At 34.9% G+C, this 15,119-nt stretch overlaps 1 protein-coding gene across 4 annotated transcripts in view; it reads left to right on the top strand.

Moving 5' to 3' along the window:
• myo5aa (myosin VAa) overlaps nucleotides 1–15,119 on the top strand; it is a 96,212-nt gene that overhangs the window by 43,658 nt on the left and 37,435 nt on the right. For all 4 annotated transcript variants that reach the window (XM_089135384.1, XM_089135383.1, XM_089135386.1 and 1 more), the window contains exons 11-14: nucleotides 31–112; nucleotides 223–363; nucleotides 2,156–2,281; nucleotides 8,113–8,196. In XM_089135384.1, coding sequence (XP_088991510.1) covers nucleotides 31–112; nucleotides 223–363; nucleotides 2,156–2,281; nucleotides 8,113–8,196 — 433 coding nt within the window. The remainder of the gene's footprint in view (nucleotides 1–30; nucleotides 113–222; nucleotides 364–2,155; nucleotides 2,282–8,112; nucleotides 8,197–15,119) is intronic.

Here is a 15,119-nt window from a genome sequence, read left to right as displayed (position 1 = left end):
CAATTGTGACGTTTTGTTTTATTCTTCCAGGTTTGAGACTTTTGAAATCAACAGTTTTGAACAGTTCTGTATTAATTATGCCAATGAGAAACTACAGCAACAGTTCAACATGGTGAGACCTCTGACACACTTCTCACGACACCAGTTCAAGTTTGATTGATGATTATTCTGTTAAATTATTGTGATGTATCTCCTGTTGTTTTCCTGTCTTCTCGTGTGCAGCATGTGTTTAAGTTGGAGCAGGAGGAGTACATGAAAGAGCAGATACCATGGACTCTCATTGATTTCTATGATAATCAGCCATGTATCAACCTCATTGAGGCCAAGATGGGCGTCCTGGACCTGTTGGACGAAGAGTGCAAGGTACAGTTTCACAGTCTTATTGTAAATTAAGATGTTGAGGTACTTCATCTTTTACTGTGATTGGCTGTATTAAAAAAAAAATTGAAAATATCCATATAAATCCAAGGTGATGCGTAAATATGTGACAATTTGCAAATTAATAATTCAATTGAACAAAATTGTTGTTTAACTACATGTAGTTTTTAATGTAGAATGTTATATGATTTTAATAGATGCGTATGTGTGACACATTTATCATTTCTTGGGATTCAATACAAATTAAGCTTCTTCAACGGCATCTGTCAACCACAGAAAACATTTTTGACTCGAAGAGAACAAAAATTGTAGTTGCAATAAGTCACTTACTGTACGATGACGATTAAGGGGCAACGCAATATACAAACTCTTTAAAAGTAAATGAGACTTGAATATGAGACTAGAGTCATAAAATCACTTATTAACTCTGCCTTTGCAAGGTTAAACCTAATATTTTCTTTGTAACCATGTAATATTATACTATATAATACTATACCTATAAGCAGAAATTGGCAAACAAAAGCTTATTTGATGTGACCGTAGTCTTTACAGTAAAAACTTTATAATCTATCCAAAACTAATCAACAAAATCTTGCCTAAACATTCATATTTTGTCTGTAACATATCGTTTTTATGATATATTAGTAGAGCCAGACCGACATATCGGCCGGCCAATATTAGGCATTTTCCAAAATATCGGTATCGGCAGTTATAATGGCCGATAAATGAATATTTAAAAAATAAAAATAAAAACGGATGAAATATGCTTCAATCATTTCTCCTTGGCCTGTTATATTGAAAATGTATGTTTTACAATTTGCAGTATGATGTTATTTATTGCTAAATTATGGCTCATCAAAGACTAGCTAACCACAAAGCTAGCTAATGCCACTATCATCTGTGGAAGACCGCTAACGTTAACATTAATGAGCTTGGAAACCACAATGAACTTTTTCTGCCTAAATAAAGTAATTATTACTGTATTTATAACTAGCATATCTCTAGTTACAGTCCCTGCATTGTAAAATGTAAGTTATAGTTGCGAGGAGTGAACATTTAGACAGAGAGAAAAAGTATCAAATGTATCTTGTGGAGAAAAGTCTTCAAGAGAAAAGAAGTCTGCGTGACTGAGTATTTGCTGAGTTACAGTTCATTTTCGGACATGTTTTAGAATGGACTTCACGTTGAGAGAGATGGCAGAATGCGCATCATGTTTATTTTTCTTTATTTGGCAAAAAGCACACACACAAAAAATAAAAACTTAACAGGATCGAATGATGTATAACACTTATATGGAAGAACAAAATCAACAGAGTATTTTGAGTCTCTTTTGCGCTGATATGAAAAAAAGCGAGCTGCGATCGCCAGAGTGACCGCTGACCCCAGGGGGTTAATTAAACAGTAATATTGTGAAATAAAATTACAATTTAAAATATCTGTTCAAATGTCATTTTATTCCTGGGATGGCAAACCTGAATATTCAGCAACCTTTACTCCAGTCTTCAGTGTCACAGAAATCTGCTGATTTGATGCTCAAGAAACATTATTATCAATATTCAAAACAGTCGTGCTGTTTAATGGTTTTCGTGGAAACCAGATTGCCTTTCCTGTCTGTTTTTTTTTTTTATACTAACCCTAAACCTTTAAATGGTAGCTTAGTGTACATCACTGTAAAAACAAAACAAAAAAACTGTGTTGTGTGATTGGAATCCTCTTTGAGACTACAGTTCTTCCTTCATATACTGTACAGACTCTTTTTTTTCTCTCTTTCTCTTAGATGCCGAAGGGTTCAGATGACTCCTGGGCTCAGAAACTGTATAACACTCATTTGAAGACGTGTGCACTTTTTGAAAAGCCACGGATGTCCAATAAAGCTTTCATTATTCAGCACTTTGCAGATAAGGTGCGCACACACACACTTCACACTCAGGCTGGTTCAGCATTTCTGATAAACGGTTTTATTTTTACACATAAGTACAGTATTTAACCACAGATACATTGTATTTCTGTTCTAAAAACACTTACTGAGCTACCTCAGTGCATGTTTATTTCACCATATTAAAAGCATTCACTGCTGGCTTAACACTGCATTCCAGAAACGTCCTAGACGAGACTGAGTTCTGTCTGGTGTTAAGCCTTTTTGAATGAAAAGATGACACAGTCTTATATGAAGCAATATACAATGATGAGGCAAATTATCATGTTTTGTCAAAATTCACACACAATAAAAAGCTGACAAATATTTTCTGGGATGAATCCAGGTGATTTAGTTAATAATTACCATTTTGAATGTGCATACAATCCACCTCAAAATAGATTTCACGTTTAAAGTCAGCATGAATCAGACGTTTTGATGGTCTTTTTCCCTTTTCTGATGTATATCGGTGTGAAACGGCTTCTTGAACAAGAACAAATAAGGGCGGGACTTGATTTTGTCCATTGGGATTTGATTGGATCATTGGCTGTCATGTGAGTGACAGGTTGTCCCGCCTTCGTCCCAATAAACCCTTCATCGGAGTTATATCAAGTTATTTTGATTAAAAATTACGAGGGGACATACAAAATAATGATGTGCATGGATAAATCATTTATAATGCAATATTTGCATAATGAAATTCAATATTCTTTAAAAAATAAGAATGGTCAATTTTGATTTTCATGGTGACTTTGTTTGTAATAACTCGTGTCAAAAAGGCCACAGATGAATTGTACTGTATGTGAAACAGGTCTATCATTTTAAGACATTGTAAGTACACTTCTGATATAAAGGATGTTCTAAACAATAGACACTAATACATATGAATAGTTCTAAATAAATCTTAATAGAGTATCATTCTGTTAGCTTAGAAACATGCTAATGCCAAAACAACTGAGTCAAGTCTCCTGTGTGCTTTGCGTAAGGGTTATACGTCTTCACGTGAGCTTATGAGGCCGTGGATCCGTTTTTAGAAATGGTGTATGATATCTGTGAGGAAACACTCATGGAGAAAGGAGGGTGGATGTCATAAGCCACATTTAGAGTGTGTGATAGACATTCAATATACACACACACACAGTCAAATTAGGGTTTGAGCAGTAGCTTTCGCAAACATCCTCAAGGTTAAACCAGGCTCCATTTAATTCTCTACTCAGCATTACTAATATAAATTACACTCGAAATTATATAAATTTAATAGAACACGTAATATGACATGGAATTTATATCCAGTTTTTCAAAAAAAAATTCTGTGAAGTTACTCTTTCGTAGACTTAAATGGGTTCACACTGTACGATTTTAGTCACGATTTGGCCGTCTACCAGCTTTTATTTGCGTTTTTCCGAACTTCAGATAATTAGATTGACAAGTAAATAATTCGAAAACAAATTGTCTGAATCCTAAAAGATTCCTCAGATCCTAGGCCAAAATCAGAAGTCTTTGATCATTATGCTGCGTTCACACCGAACGCGAATAGCGCATCAAATTCGCGCATGACGTGTCTAGTTTGACGCTTGACCACTTTGTGTTAATTCGCGTGTCAAGAGTGAAACTGGCGCGCGTAAAAACAAAAGTTTGAAAGGAAATGTACACGTGTGACGCGTGTCAGAATCGAAATCCGTTGGCGGCCATTGTTTTTATGTCGATCGAGCATTCATCGAGAGAGTACCCAGATAGCAAACTGACATTGAATCAACTTGGAAACATGACATCGAAACAACGTTGATCTGACATTGTTTTGCTCATCGAATTAACGTTGAACCAACGTCAGACGCGTCATTCTTTCAAAACTAACGGAAAATCAACTTGAAATCAACGTTGTTTCAACATTATAAAAGCAAACCAATTTTCGATTTTCATTTAGCTTTGAAGAATGCCGCGTCTGACGTTGGTTCAACGTTAATTCGATGAGCAAAATCAACGTTGTTTCGATGTCATGAGAGACGTCGTTTCCACGTTGATTCAATGTCAGTTTGCTGTCTTGGTATTTACTCTGGAGACCAGAACAGCGGCGTGGGGATCATTGTCGCCGTATATTTGTGTCCACCGGACCCTTCGGAGGCGAACCGTTTGGCGAGTTTCACCATTTGCACGCTCCAGGAGCTGCGCTGGATGACGGCCGCTGTCAGCGGTACTTCCACCTGTCACGCGCCCAGTTTGATGACCTGTTGTCCCGCATCGGAGCGAGGATCACCCTCATCCATCTAATCTAGCTGTCATTTATTTTTGTTTTGATGATAAATAGAGCCAGCCTTCAAAAGTTATTAACCTGTCCTGTGATTATTTTCTCTCTCACGTCCAGACACGAACTTATGCACATGTATGTTGGTTGTCTAAACATCATAATAATATTTCATATAATCTTGATATGGAATGAATAACATTCAATACAATATGAACATGTCTCGTATATAGAAATAAAGTTTTAAGTGATAAAACATTTGCTTTGTTGTGCATAATCCCACCCACCATGCATTTAGTCATATTACAAAATAATTTATTGAAGCATCCAGATACATCACCTCGTGAGCAAGTAGCTAGGCTCCTGATTGGTTAACGCTAGGGTTGGGTATCGAGAATCGAGTATCGATTGGAACCGAGACTAACTTTTCGTTTTTCCCGGAATCGTTCAAAAGTTAAAATTTCGATTCCTAGTTTCGATATTCACAGTCCGCCGAGCGGAAGAAGAAACAGCTGAACAACACCAACGAAGAAGCGTCTACCAGAAGTGTTGGCATAACCACACGAGTCGAACATGAGTACCTTACGTTGGCGATCCAAAGTGTGGCTTCACTTTTCTAAAAATAACGAAATCTCGGCAAAACGCAAAATTTGTGACAAAAGGAGTATTTTTACAGAAGGAGTATTTCCTTCAGAAAGGATTATTTCTTTCAGAAAGGCCGTTGGTTAGCAAGGTTAGCTAAACTTTTTTGACCCTGCCTCTTAAAAGAATCGGAATCGAGAATCGTTAGGAACCGGAATCGAAACAAGGAATCGCAATCGGAATCAGAATCGTTCAAATTCAAACGATACCCAACCCTAGTTAACGCAGCACGAATTGACGCAAAAGTTCAGATTTTTCAACTCGGGCGGCAGACGCGAATTCGCGTCAAACGCGTGAATGCACAAATAGCACTAACTAAATCATTCGCGCGTAACACGCTTAACGCGCCAGACGCCCAATTCGCGCGAACTTGACACGCAAATGATTCGCGCCGCAGGAATTTTTTAAGCGCATAACGCGTCTTTGCATTGACTTAACATTGAAATCATTCGCGCCTGACGCGCTATTCGTGTCCGGTGTGAACGCACCATTAGTTTGACATGTTCACCAACTGCAGATTAATGACTGTTGCAATCACATTTTACAAGAAGATTTGACACACAGTCCTGTAGTGTGACTTCTATGACAACTGTCAAATCAAAAACCAATCGGAGCACAAAACCTGATCATGTAATTATTGGGAATAACAATGAACCACCACTTGCACCCGACACACATCGTCTTTATTTCCCCCCAGTTTTCATTCAAAAAGAAGTCATGATTAAAATTAACGCTAGAGATTGTCTTTGTTTGCTAGCCACCATTTATATCCCTCATGTAAACGCAGCTCACGTCACTTAACATGTCACGGATTGTTGATGTACAACTCCGGACGAGTCTTCTTGCATGCGTCTTGACTGCCGTACAGTGTGACTTTAATGACAGCTGAGATCATACGGTGTGACATGGCTTCTAGTGAGGATGATGTTCGTACAGTCCGACAAGCAAATCGTTTAATGGACCTCTTAGTTATAATCAGTGCTGGGTAGATTGCTTACAAATTACATAATGAAAACTGTAGTTAGTAATACATCTAGTAAAACTGTATCTAATACATTACACATTTTAGGTAATGTAATCTGACTACTTTTTGATTACTTTTAAATTGCGTTTGACCTTACTTTAAACCTTATCATGTAGATTTTAAGCAGATAATGTTGTACTGTAGTGATATTAAATTCCAAAGGAAAAAAAAACTTGTGTTGTAGTGCATTAAACAATACCTTATGCCTGGGTTTTCTAAACTGGCAGTTCTGAAGGAACTGCCGTGGGGTTGTATTGTAAGTTTATGAAAAAGTACTAATTAATTAAAGCACAAAAATAATCAAAATAAAACGCAAAACATATTAAATCTCTTATTTGTTATGATGTGTAGCTTCTGTCTTGTGTAATTCCACAAAACAATTTAAAAGATAAAAAAGAAGAATTAGTGAGAATCAATATATTGTGAAATATTTACTGCTATTTTGTGAAAATTATGTAATCATGTAATCAAAAGAAACAAAATTGTTGTCCGATTATTTGTATTTTAAAACATAATATAATCTAATTACAAGTATATTTTTGGAATCAATTGGTTAAGATTGCTTAATCAGGTATCATGAAGTTATTTATTTATAGTATTTATTACAGTTTGCGTGAAATAAAAGTTAATATGGTCTTTTCTTTCATATTGTGATATAACCAAGGGAAATGGCTTCACAAATGAGAAAAAATGTTGGGCGGGACATGATGTTGTCTATCTATCAGGAATTTACTTTTTTCACATTTCCGGGTCACAAGCGGAAGTCGTCATAGTTGAGTAAACTTCTATAGAAAAATAAAAACTAATTAATATATATATATATATATATATTAGGGCTATGCAAAGATTAATTCCGATTTAACGCATCCAACATAAAAGTTTGTGTTTATATTAATATATGTGTGGTGTGTATAATTATTTTGTATTTTTAAAAACATATAAATGCATGTATATATTTAAGAATTATTTGTCTGTAAATACTGTATGTATATATATATATATATATATATATATATATATTAGGGCTGTGCAAAAATTAATTGCGATTAATCGCATCCAAAATAAAAGTCCAAAATATATTTAAATACAAAATATATATTATATAAATATAAATATATATTTGTAAATAACATTTTCTTAAATATATACATGCATGTGTGCGTGTTTACAAAATAAGGTAACACTTTACAATAAGGTTCGTTAGTTAACATTAGTTAACTACATTAGTTAATATGAACTAATAATGAATAGCACATATACAGCATTTGTTAATCTTTGTTAATGTTATTTTCAACATTTACTAATACTTGATTAAAATCTTGTTAACATTAGTTAATGCACCGTGAACTAACATGAACAAACAATGAACAGCTGTGTTTTCATGAACTAACATTAACAAAGACGAACAAATGCAGTAACAAATGCATTGCTCATGGTTAGTGCATGTTAGTAAATACATTAACTAATGTTAACTAATAAACCTTATTGTAAAGTGTTACCCAATATATATATATATATATATATATATTTTTTTTTTCCATTATACATGTGTATATATATATTCAATATATATATATATATATATTTTTTTCATTATACATGTGTATATATATATTCAATATATATATATATATATATATATATTATGTAAACACAAACTTTTATTTTGGACGCGATAAATCGAAATTAATCTTTGCACAGCCCTAATAAATATCTATGATACAAAAAAATTAATAGCATCACAGTTATAATAAAATAATGCTGTGAAACCTTATTATAGACATCAAAAAGTCGACATTTTCAATTTGTAATTATACATTTGTGAAGGAAAAAAAAAACCAGAAACTTATTAGAGACTCATTCATGGATTTTCTTTCCTATGATAACCTCCACTGTCTCTGTATCTGTCAGGTGGAGTATCAGTGTGATGGTTTTCTGGAGAAGAATAAAGATACAGTTAATGAGGAGCAGATACATGTTCTGAAGGCCAGTAAGGTGAGTGAAAACATGTCCTCTGCGTCTCTGAAAGAGTGATTTTCACATCAGAAGGCCTTCTATTTGCTTATAAATAAGGGCTGTAATGTTTAGGAGAAAATGGCCAGGAACTGTGAAATTGTCCCTGTAATGTACCCGTTCATTAACCAGAAACTGGGAGGTTTTAGTTATTTGAATGCCTGTATATAGACAAACCCAGCCTTAAAGTTAGTGTTAGCTGTTGCCAGGCTTTTTTTATCCACGATTTTCGACCTTAAATGAAGCTTAAAGTGTGAGAAGGTCAATGGCATAGTGCCATCTGCTGGTAAAGGAGCATTAGTGCAGTCTGTTGGCACAGTTCCAACATGTACACAGCTGAGGGAGTACAAGTTCATATTTCTAGTACTTTGGATCCTTACCTTGTTGTTCCCATCTTAGTTCACCATGTTACTGTATCTTGAGTCACAGTATTTAAACAACAGAGCTGTTTCTAAGCTCTAAAAGAGCCTTTGCATGACTCAACAGCTCTGACACCGGTTAAGACAGAACTAATGCATATTTGCTCGTGTTATGAAGTCAACCCACCCCGTCAGTTGTGTATTCATGGCCTGGGGTGTGCTCTGTGGATTTTTCAGGAAGATATTCCAACATACTTGGTAATCAAAACACAGCCACACTGAATGAAAAGCTCCAATGATCAGATTGTGATACCATAACATTTTGATATAGACCATGGTGCGACATTTAGGATGATATTTCATTTGTCAAGCCAACATTATTAAAGACCAGATTAGAGCCAGACCGATATATCGGCAGACCGATATTATCGGCCGATATTAGGCATTTTCCAAACTATCGGTATCGGCAATTATAATGGCCGATAAATGAATATTTCAAAAATAAAATAAAAACAGACGAAACACGCTTCAACCATGTCATGAGTGTTGGAGTTGTATAGTTTGTCCACCAGAGGGCACTCTACACCGTTCCTGTTGGCAACACTCGTTGAGTTGGGCACGATACATACATTGCTTGAATAACAATTAAAAGAACATCCCCGTCAGTTCTCTTAACTCAAATAAGCATGACAAAATTTGTGACTATCATGTCCAGTTTAAAAAAAATAAATAAATACAATATCGGCCGATATATCGGAATATCGGATTTTAAAACTCAAAAATATTTGTATCGGTATCGGCCTTTAAAATCCTTTATCGGTCGGGCTCTAGACCAGATATCTTTGAACAAACATTCTATTAACGTTACTAGAAGAACTTTGGTTCATAAATTTAATAAGAGGATTGCCAGAACGTTAGCCAAAGTTTTGAGAACGTTCCCTGTTAGCTGGGACAGCATTTATTAATAATATATCAAACAATACCATGGTATTCTTATTGTGCTATGTTTTTTTTTTATGTGCTTTTATCAACCTGACCTAACTGCTGAAATATTGTAGGGCTTCCCACATTCAAAGAAATAAGGAATTATGTTTTCAGGCTTAGAAAAGTCATGGAAATGTATAATATTTTGAAAAATCATGGGCAAGTCTCGGTAGTTTTTATACTGACTAAGTGAACTTTTAAGTGCAATTTGATTCTGTAAAATCATATAATTTTCATCTGTATCTGGGGGTTTCTGAATGCTGTCTAACGCTTTTTCTCCTCAGCGTGAGGCAGTAAATGTGTGCGGTAAGAGCAAACACATGCCGTACTAATCCAAACTGCCTGGGACAAATATTAATGCCTCAATTGACAGAATTATTCTTTAAGTCAAGTATTATTTAAAATGAACAATTTATATCAGTAATAGGCTCGGCTCTCTGGTGCTTTTCCAGATCAGTCTGTTAGCGGATAATCCAAATCCTTCACTCCACATGTTACACAGGTCATCTGTTTTTACCATATTCATTTTGCCTCACATTCATATCATTGATCATCTGTTCATAATATCATGTGTGTGTTTGCTTGCTTCATCTAGGTACACATTTATATTTTCTCATAAATTAGAAATGAAGCCAGACATCAGCTAAAAGTCCTAAAAACTTCTGAATAGTTTGTCAAAACAAAATTTGACATTGGTTCTATAGGGTTTGATGCTTATTGTTTCCACAAAGAGATATCAGGGCTGTCAAAAAATAGTTTCAGTGTTTAAAGTACACAATTGTTCTTACTTATTGTGAAAATGAATGCACAAAATAAACTTATTGGGGGAAATGAACTCACAGCTCTCATTCAAACATAGAAAGCTGATATTGACAGAGACTGAATCATCACTACTATGTATTATTACTCTAAATACAACACACACTATATATAATTAGCACAGATAATTTAATTTAATGTATCAAATTATGGCTTTTAATCATACTGTAATGTGAATATAATTACACTTCATCCCTATAGAAACTGAGAAAAAAATCGAATTACAGTAATAGAGACATCAGTTGCAGTTTTGGTATTAATGTTACTAGCCTTCATTCAAATAAAGATGCAATTAAACAAATGTTTAAAATATGCCATCTTAATTTTGTTTCTACAATAGTTTGGATATTCAGTGTGAAGTTATGTATTACGATACAACCATACATTACAGATTTTAACGTTAGGTGTGATTAATCGTGATTACAGAAATGTTTTATTAATTACATTTTTAAATCAGTTGACGGAACTATATTATCTGAAGTGAGCCCAAACCTCTTTGATTCTTATTGTACGTGGATCACCAAAGGAGAAATTTAGAATGATGGTTGATATTTCGTTGTCAAGCCAACATAATATTATTCAGAGCTGGTGTCTGAGCTGCATTGCTGTTCAACTAGTACATTATATACATCTGTCTGATGTATCTGTATTTTCTGCATTTAGTAATTCTGTTTCTGTTTTCTCATCGTGTCATGTTGTCTATGTGTTGTTTGTGAACATGACTACCTGTACCCCTGCAGAAGGTAAAATTTAGCATATACATGCTGTCTCTTTAGCTCTCTATCTCTCTCTAATATCACTGCTGTCTAGTAGATACAAAAATTAAGATTTGGATGTGTGTGCGTATGAGAGATGCGTGCGTGTGTGTGTGTGTGTGTGTGTGTATCAGCATGTTCAGTCTGCTGCTTTCTGCTGTGCAGGGCACAATCTCAATACTGCATTGATTCTGTAGAAAAATAAAACCTCTTCAGCTCTAGAGCCTCCAAACATCATCCAAACAAACTCAACTGCCCAGACAGAATGAAACATCTGTTTAGTTGAAATGTTTTGACTATCAGCTGGACTGTTTGTCCTGTTCAGTACATTTTTGATGCTCCTAAAAGGCCAGTTCACCCAGAAATTAAAGGAGTAGTTCACTTTAAAAAAAACAAACAAACAAAAAAAACGTTTGCTGATAATTTACTCGACCTCATGTCATCCAAGATGTCCATGTCTTTCTTTCTTCAGTCGAAAAGAAATGAAGGTTTTTGATGAAAACATTCCAGAATTTTTCTCCATATAATGGACTTCAATGGAAACCAAATGGTTCAAGGTCCAAAAGACAGTTTGAGTAAAAACTGCAAACTGTTCAAAGAGCTTTAAACAATTCCAGACGATGAATAAGGGTCTTATCAAGCGAAACGATCGCTCATTTAAAAAAAAATAATAATAATAACAAAGTTTAAGTTTTATAAGCTCAAATGGTCGCCTTGCTCTGTTCTGTGATGTGCGTTTGTGACTCTCCTGTTCAAACTCGTTCATCAAAATGAACGAATTTTTTTTTAGAGTCAATTCGTTTATTTTGTTCGTTGAATGAACCAAATCACATGAAAGAAGATTCGTTGAATTTTTAAAGATTCAGTCACAAACACGCATCACAGAACAGAGCAGGGCGACCATTTGAGACTTAGTCATTATTCACTCACTTTCAGTTTAGTCACCAGCTCAAAAATATAAGTGGTCGATGTGATCCATAAATTTCATATGAGCTTTATCTGAGAAACAGATTTTAGTCATTATTCTCGAAAGTGTTTCCAACTTTTTTTTTTTTTTTTTGATGGCATGTCGCCGCGGAAAAAAATGTTTGTTCATTTTAGAGTAGGCTTGTTGTGATAGTCTGGTTCCATATTATAGTCATATAACCATTGTAATAACTCCAAAGCTATTCAATTAAGGTTAAAAAAACTGCATAGTGCTGCTTTAAGTTTGTCATTGTACTGTTTTGTTGCCATGGTTTTCATTAATAATAGTAATGAGCACACTATTCAAGCAATTGATGCTCCAGATTTGCCTCTACTTTGAAAGCAAAAGGTAAAATGCGCTCGGGCTCAAAATAGGGATGGGCAACGATTAATCGCATCCAAAATAAAAGTTTGTGTTTACATAATATATGTGTGTGTAGTGTGTATAATTAATTTGTATATATAAATACCCACACATGCATGTATATATTTAAGAAAAATGTGTTATTAATATATCAAATATATATATTTATATATAATATTAATTGTAAATAATTATATATAAAATATATACATGCACATATTTCTTAAATATTACATGCATGTGTGGGTATTTATATATACAAATTAATTATACACACTACACACACATATATTATGTAAACACAAACTTTTATTTTGGATGCGATTAATCGCGATTAATCGTTGCCCATCCCTAGCTCAAATCACTACATTAACTTTTTATGAACTTTTATGTTATGAAAAGTGCAAAAATATTTTTGTCTCATTATGAAATTGTGGCAGGCCGCAACGATCAAGGTAATTAATGGGGAAAAAAACATACAGGTTTAGAACAATACATAATGACGTAATTTTCATTTTTGGGTGAACTACGCTTTTTAAAATGCAACAGCCAAACGAATCCATATGTTCTATACATAGACTAAAAAAATAAAAAATAATAAAAACAGGCAAAAGCTGGAGTTTGTTTGTTTGTTTGCTGTGTGGGGACTTGATGTTTAAATTGTTGGTCCCTCGATAACTTTTATTTTGCTTAGGCTGCATGCTGCTTAGTACCAGCACTAGTTACCCTCAGAACGCAAACTCTTAGCGATCAATGTAAATGAGACCCTAGGGACATTATCTGAGTAAATGGCCCCTTCTGTTCATTAATATCCCACTGTATAATGGTTTGCTTGCCTTGACATGCATAATTATTAATTATGCTTTGCTGAATTAAAAAAAGTGATACTTAAGTGTTCTGTTGACAAAGGCTACCACAAACTGCTAAGTATTGCAAGTGACAAATGCTCAAGTGTCTCAAGCCTGTACAAAAACATGAATGCTAACCATTTAACACAGTTCAGTTAAGAAATTCAGTTGTAACTCCCTAAAGTTTTCAGGAGTGAATTCTCTTTTATAAAATGGTTTGTCCCCATTCTTGATTATGATTGGTTGAGTCACATTCGAAACACTCGTAAAATGCTGTTGTGCATTTATTTTATGAAACCTTGCCAGGAAAATGTTTCAACCATTTTATAAAAGCATTGAGTTTTGTGAAGCAATTGTTTACAGTGATCTTTAAAACAGCTAAACATGGGTTTTAGGCGCGTTGTACCCATAGACTGCAAACAAAAGATGGACAACGCCCCTTCGCTCTCTCCCATTGGTCAGAAGTGAAGCCGCCAGTATCCCGATATATACATCTTGGAACTTGATTCTGCGCAGAAGCGTTTTCGGGACCAGACAGGCACAATAGTGAGCAGGAAGTAAAGCCGCGAAATCAAGGCCCCGCCCTCACTCTCGCAGAATCAATCACAAGATCACGCTCCTGCACTTTTTTTAAATTCAATATAGAAATTTAGATACATTTAAAGCTCAAATCTGCTCAGTCCTCCGAAGATCCCGAAAAAAAGACTGAGAACCTGGCAAATCACGACGTCACCGACACCGCATCAAACTACAACCTAAAAACAAATTTATTTTAAAAGCAAACACTTGAAATTACATCAGCGTGATACAAACTGCAGTACATAGCAGAAACCATATTTGGAAAAGCGATATTTGAAGTGTAATTTAATTGTTTAGTTGGTCTCACGTGCCGTTGAATAACATGGTGAGGCGGGGTTTTATGACCTATACTAGGACTAGCCACCGGGGGGCGATCGAGATGTTTTGCCTTCACTTTTCAGGGCTTGTGCGGCACGCTTGGTTGTACCTAACAACTCCCCTTAGATATTCTGAAATCACTGCAAACTACTGCTTTTTGAGGCTTCCTTCTTTTAAAAGAATGATTCACTTCTGTAAATAAGTAAACCATGTACAGAACAAAATTACGCACTCAAAAGAGGAGTGACAACTGACTTTATCTGTAGCTGAGTCCATATACAAATTAATTGAAAGTCCCCCTGTGGTGAAAATCAAGTTTTTAATGTAATTAATATGTCTATGTGTTTTTTTTTTTACATACTTTGAGTCAAACAATGTGCAAATTCAAAGTCAACACCATTGCTGAGTATTTTCTCCTTAAAGAGCACCTATCATGGACTTTTGAAAATGACTGTTCATGGTGTGTGGAATATAGCTATAAGGGAATGAAAACATCCTGCAAAGATTTATATCTGAAAGTGCACCGTATATAAAGTTATTGTCTTTCAAAAGTGAGAGTCGACTCTGAGTCTATGAAATGAATTGTTTTTGAAACGAGTCATTAGCTGTTTCGTCGTGAAGTAGATACAAACTTTAGCTCATTGGCCGCTCTCAACAACTGCGCGCGCAGACTTGAAGTGACGTCTAGAACACATTCAAAAACTTCAGCTGAATAGCGTCATGTCGAGAAGACGCTGTGTTCTTGCAAAGAGAGTTCAGCCACTTGTTTTCATTGTCCAGGGACGAGCATGTGAAGAATCAGTGGTTAGAGTTCATATTTGCAACGATACCACAACAGTATAGCCCGAACCTTGTGTTCTCATCATTTTAATGACGAATCATTCAAAAACATAAATGAATTCAAATGTGGATT

This window comes from Pimephales promelas, chromosome 10, assembly GCF_988280905.1.
Source record: "Pimephales promelas chromosome 10, fPimPro1.hap1.1, whole genome shotgun sequence".
Classification (NCBI taxonomy): Eukaryota; Metazoa; Chordata; class Actinopteri; order Cypriniformes; family Leuciscidae; genus Pimephales; species Pimephales promelas.
Note: the sequence above shows the minus strand (reverse complement) of the source record. Positions and strands in the feature narration are given on the sequence as shown.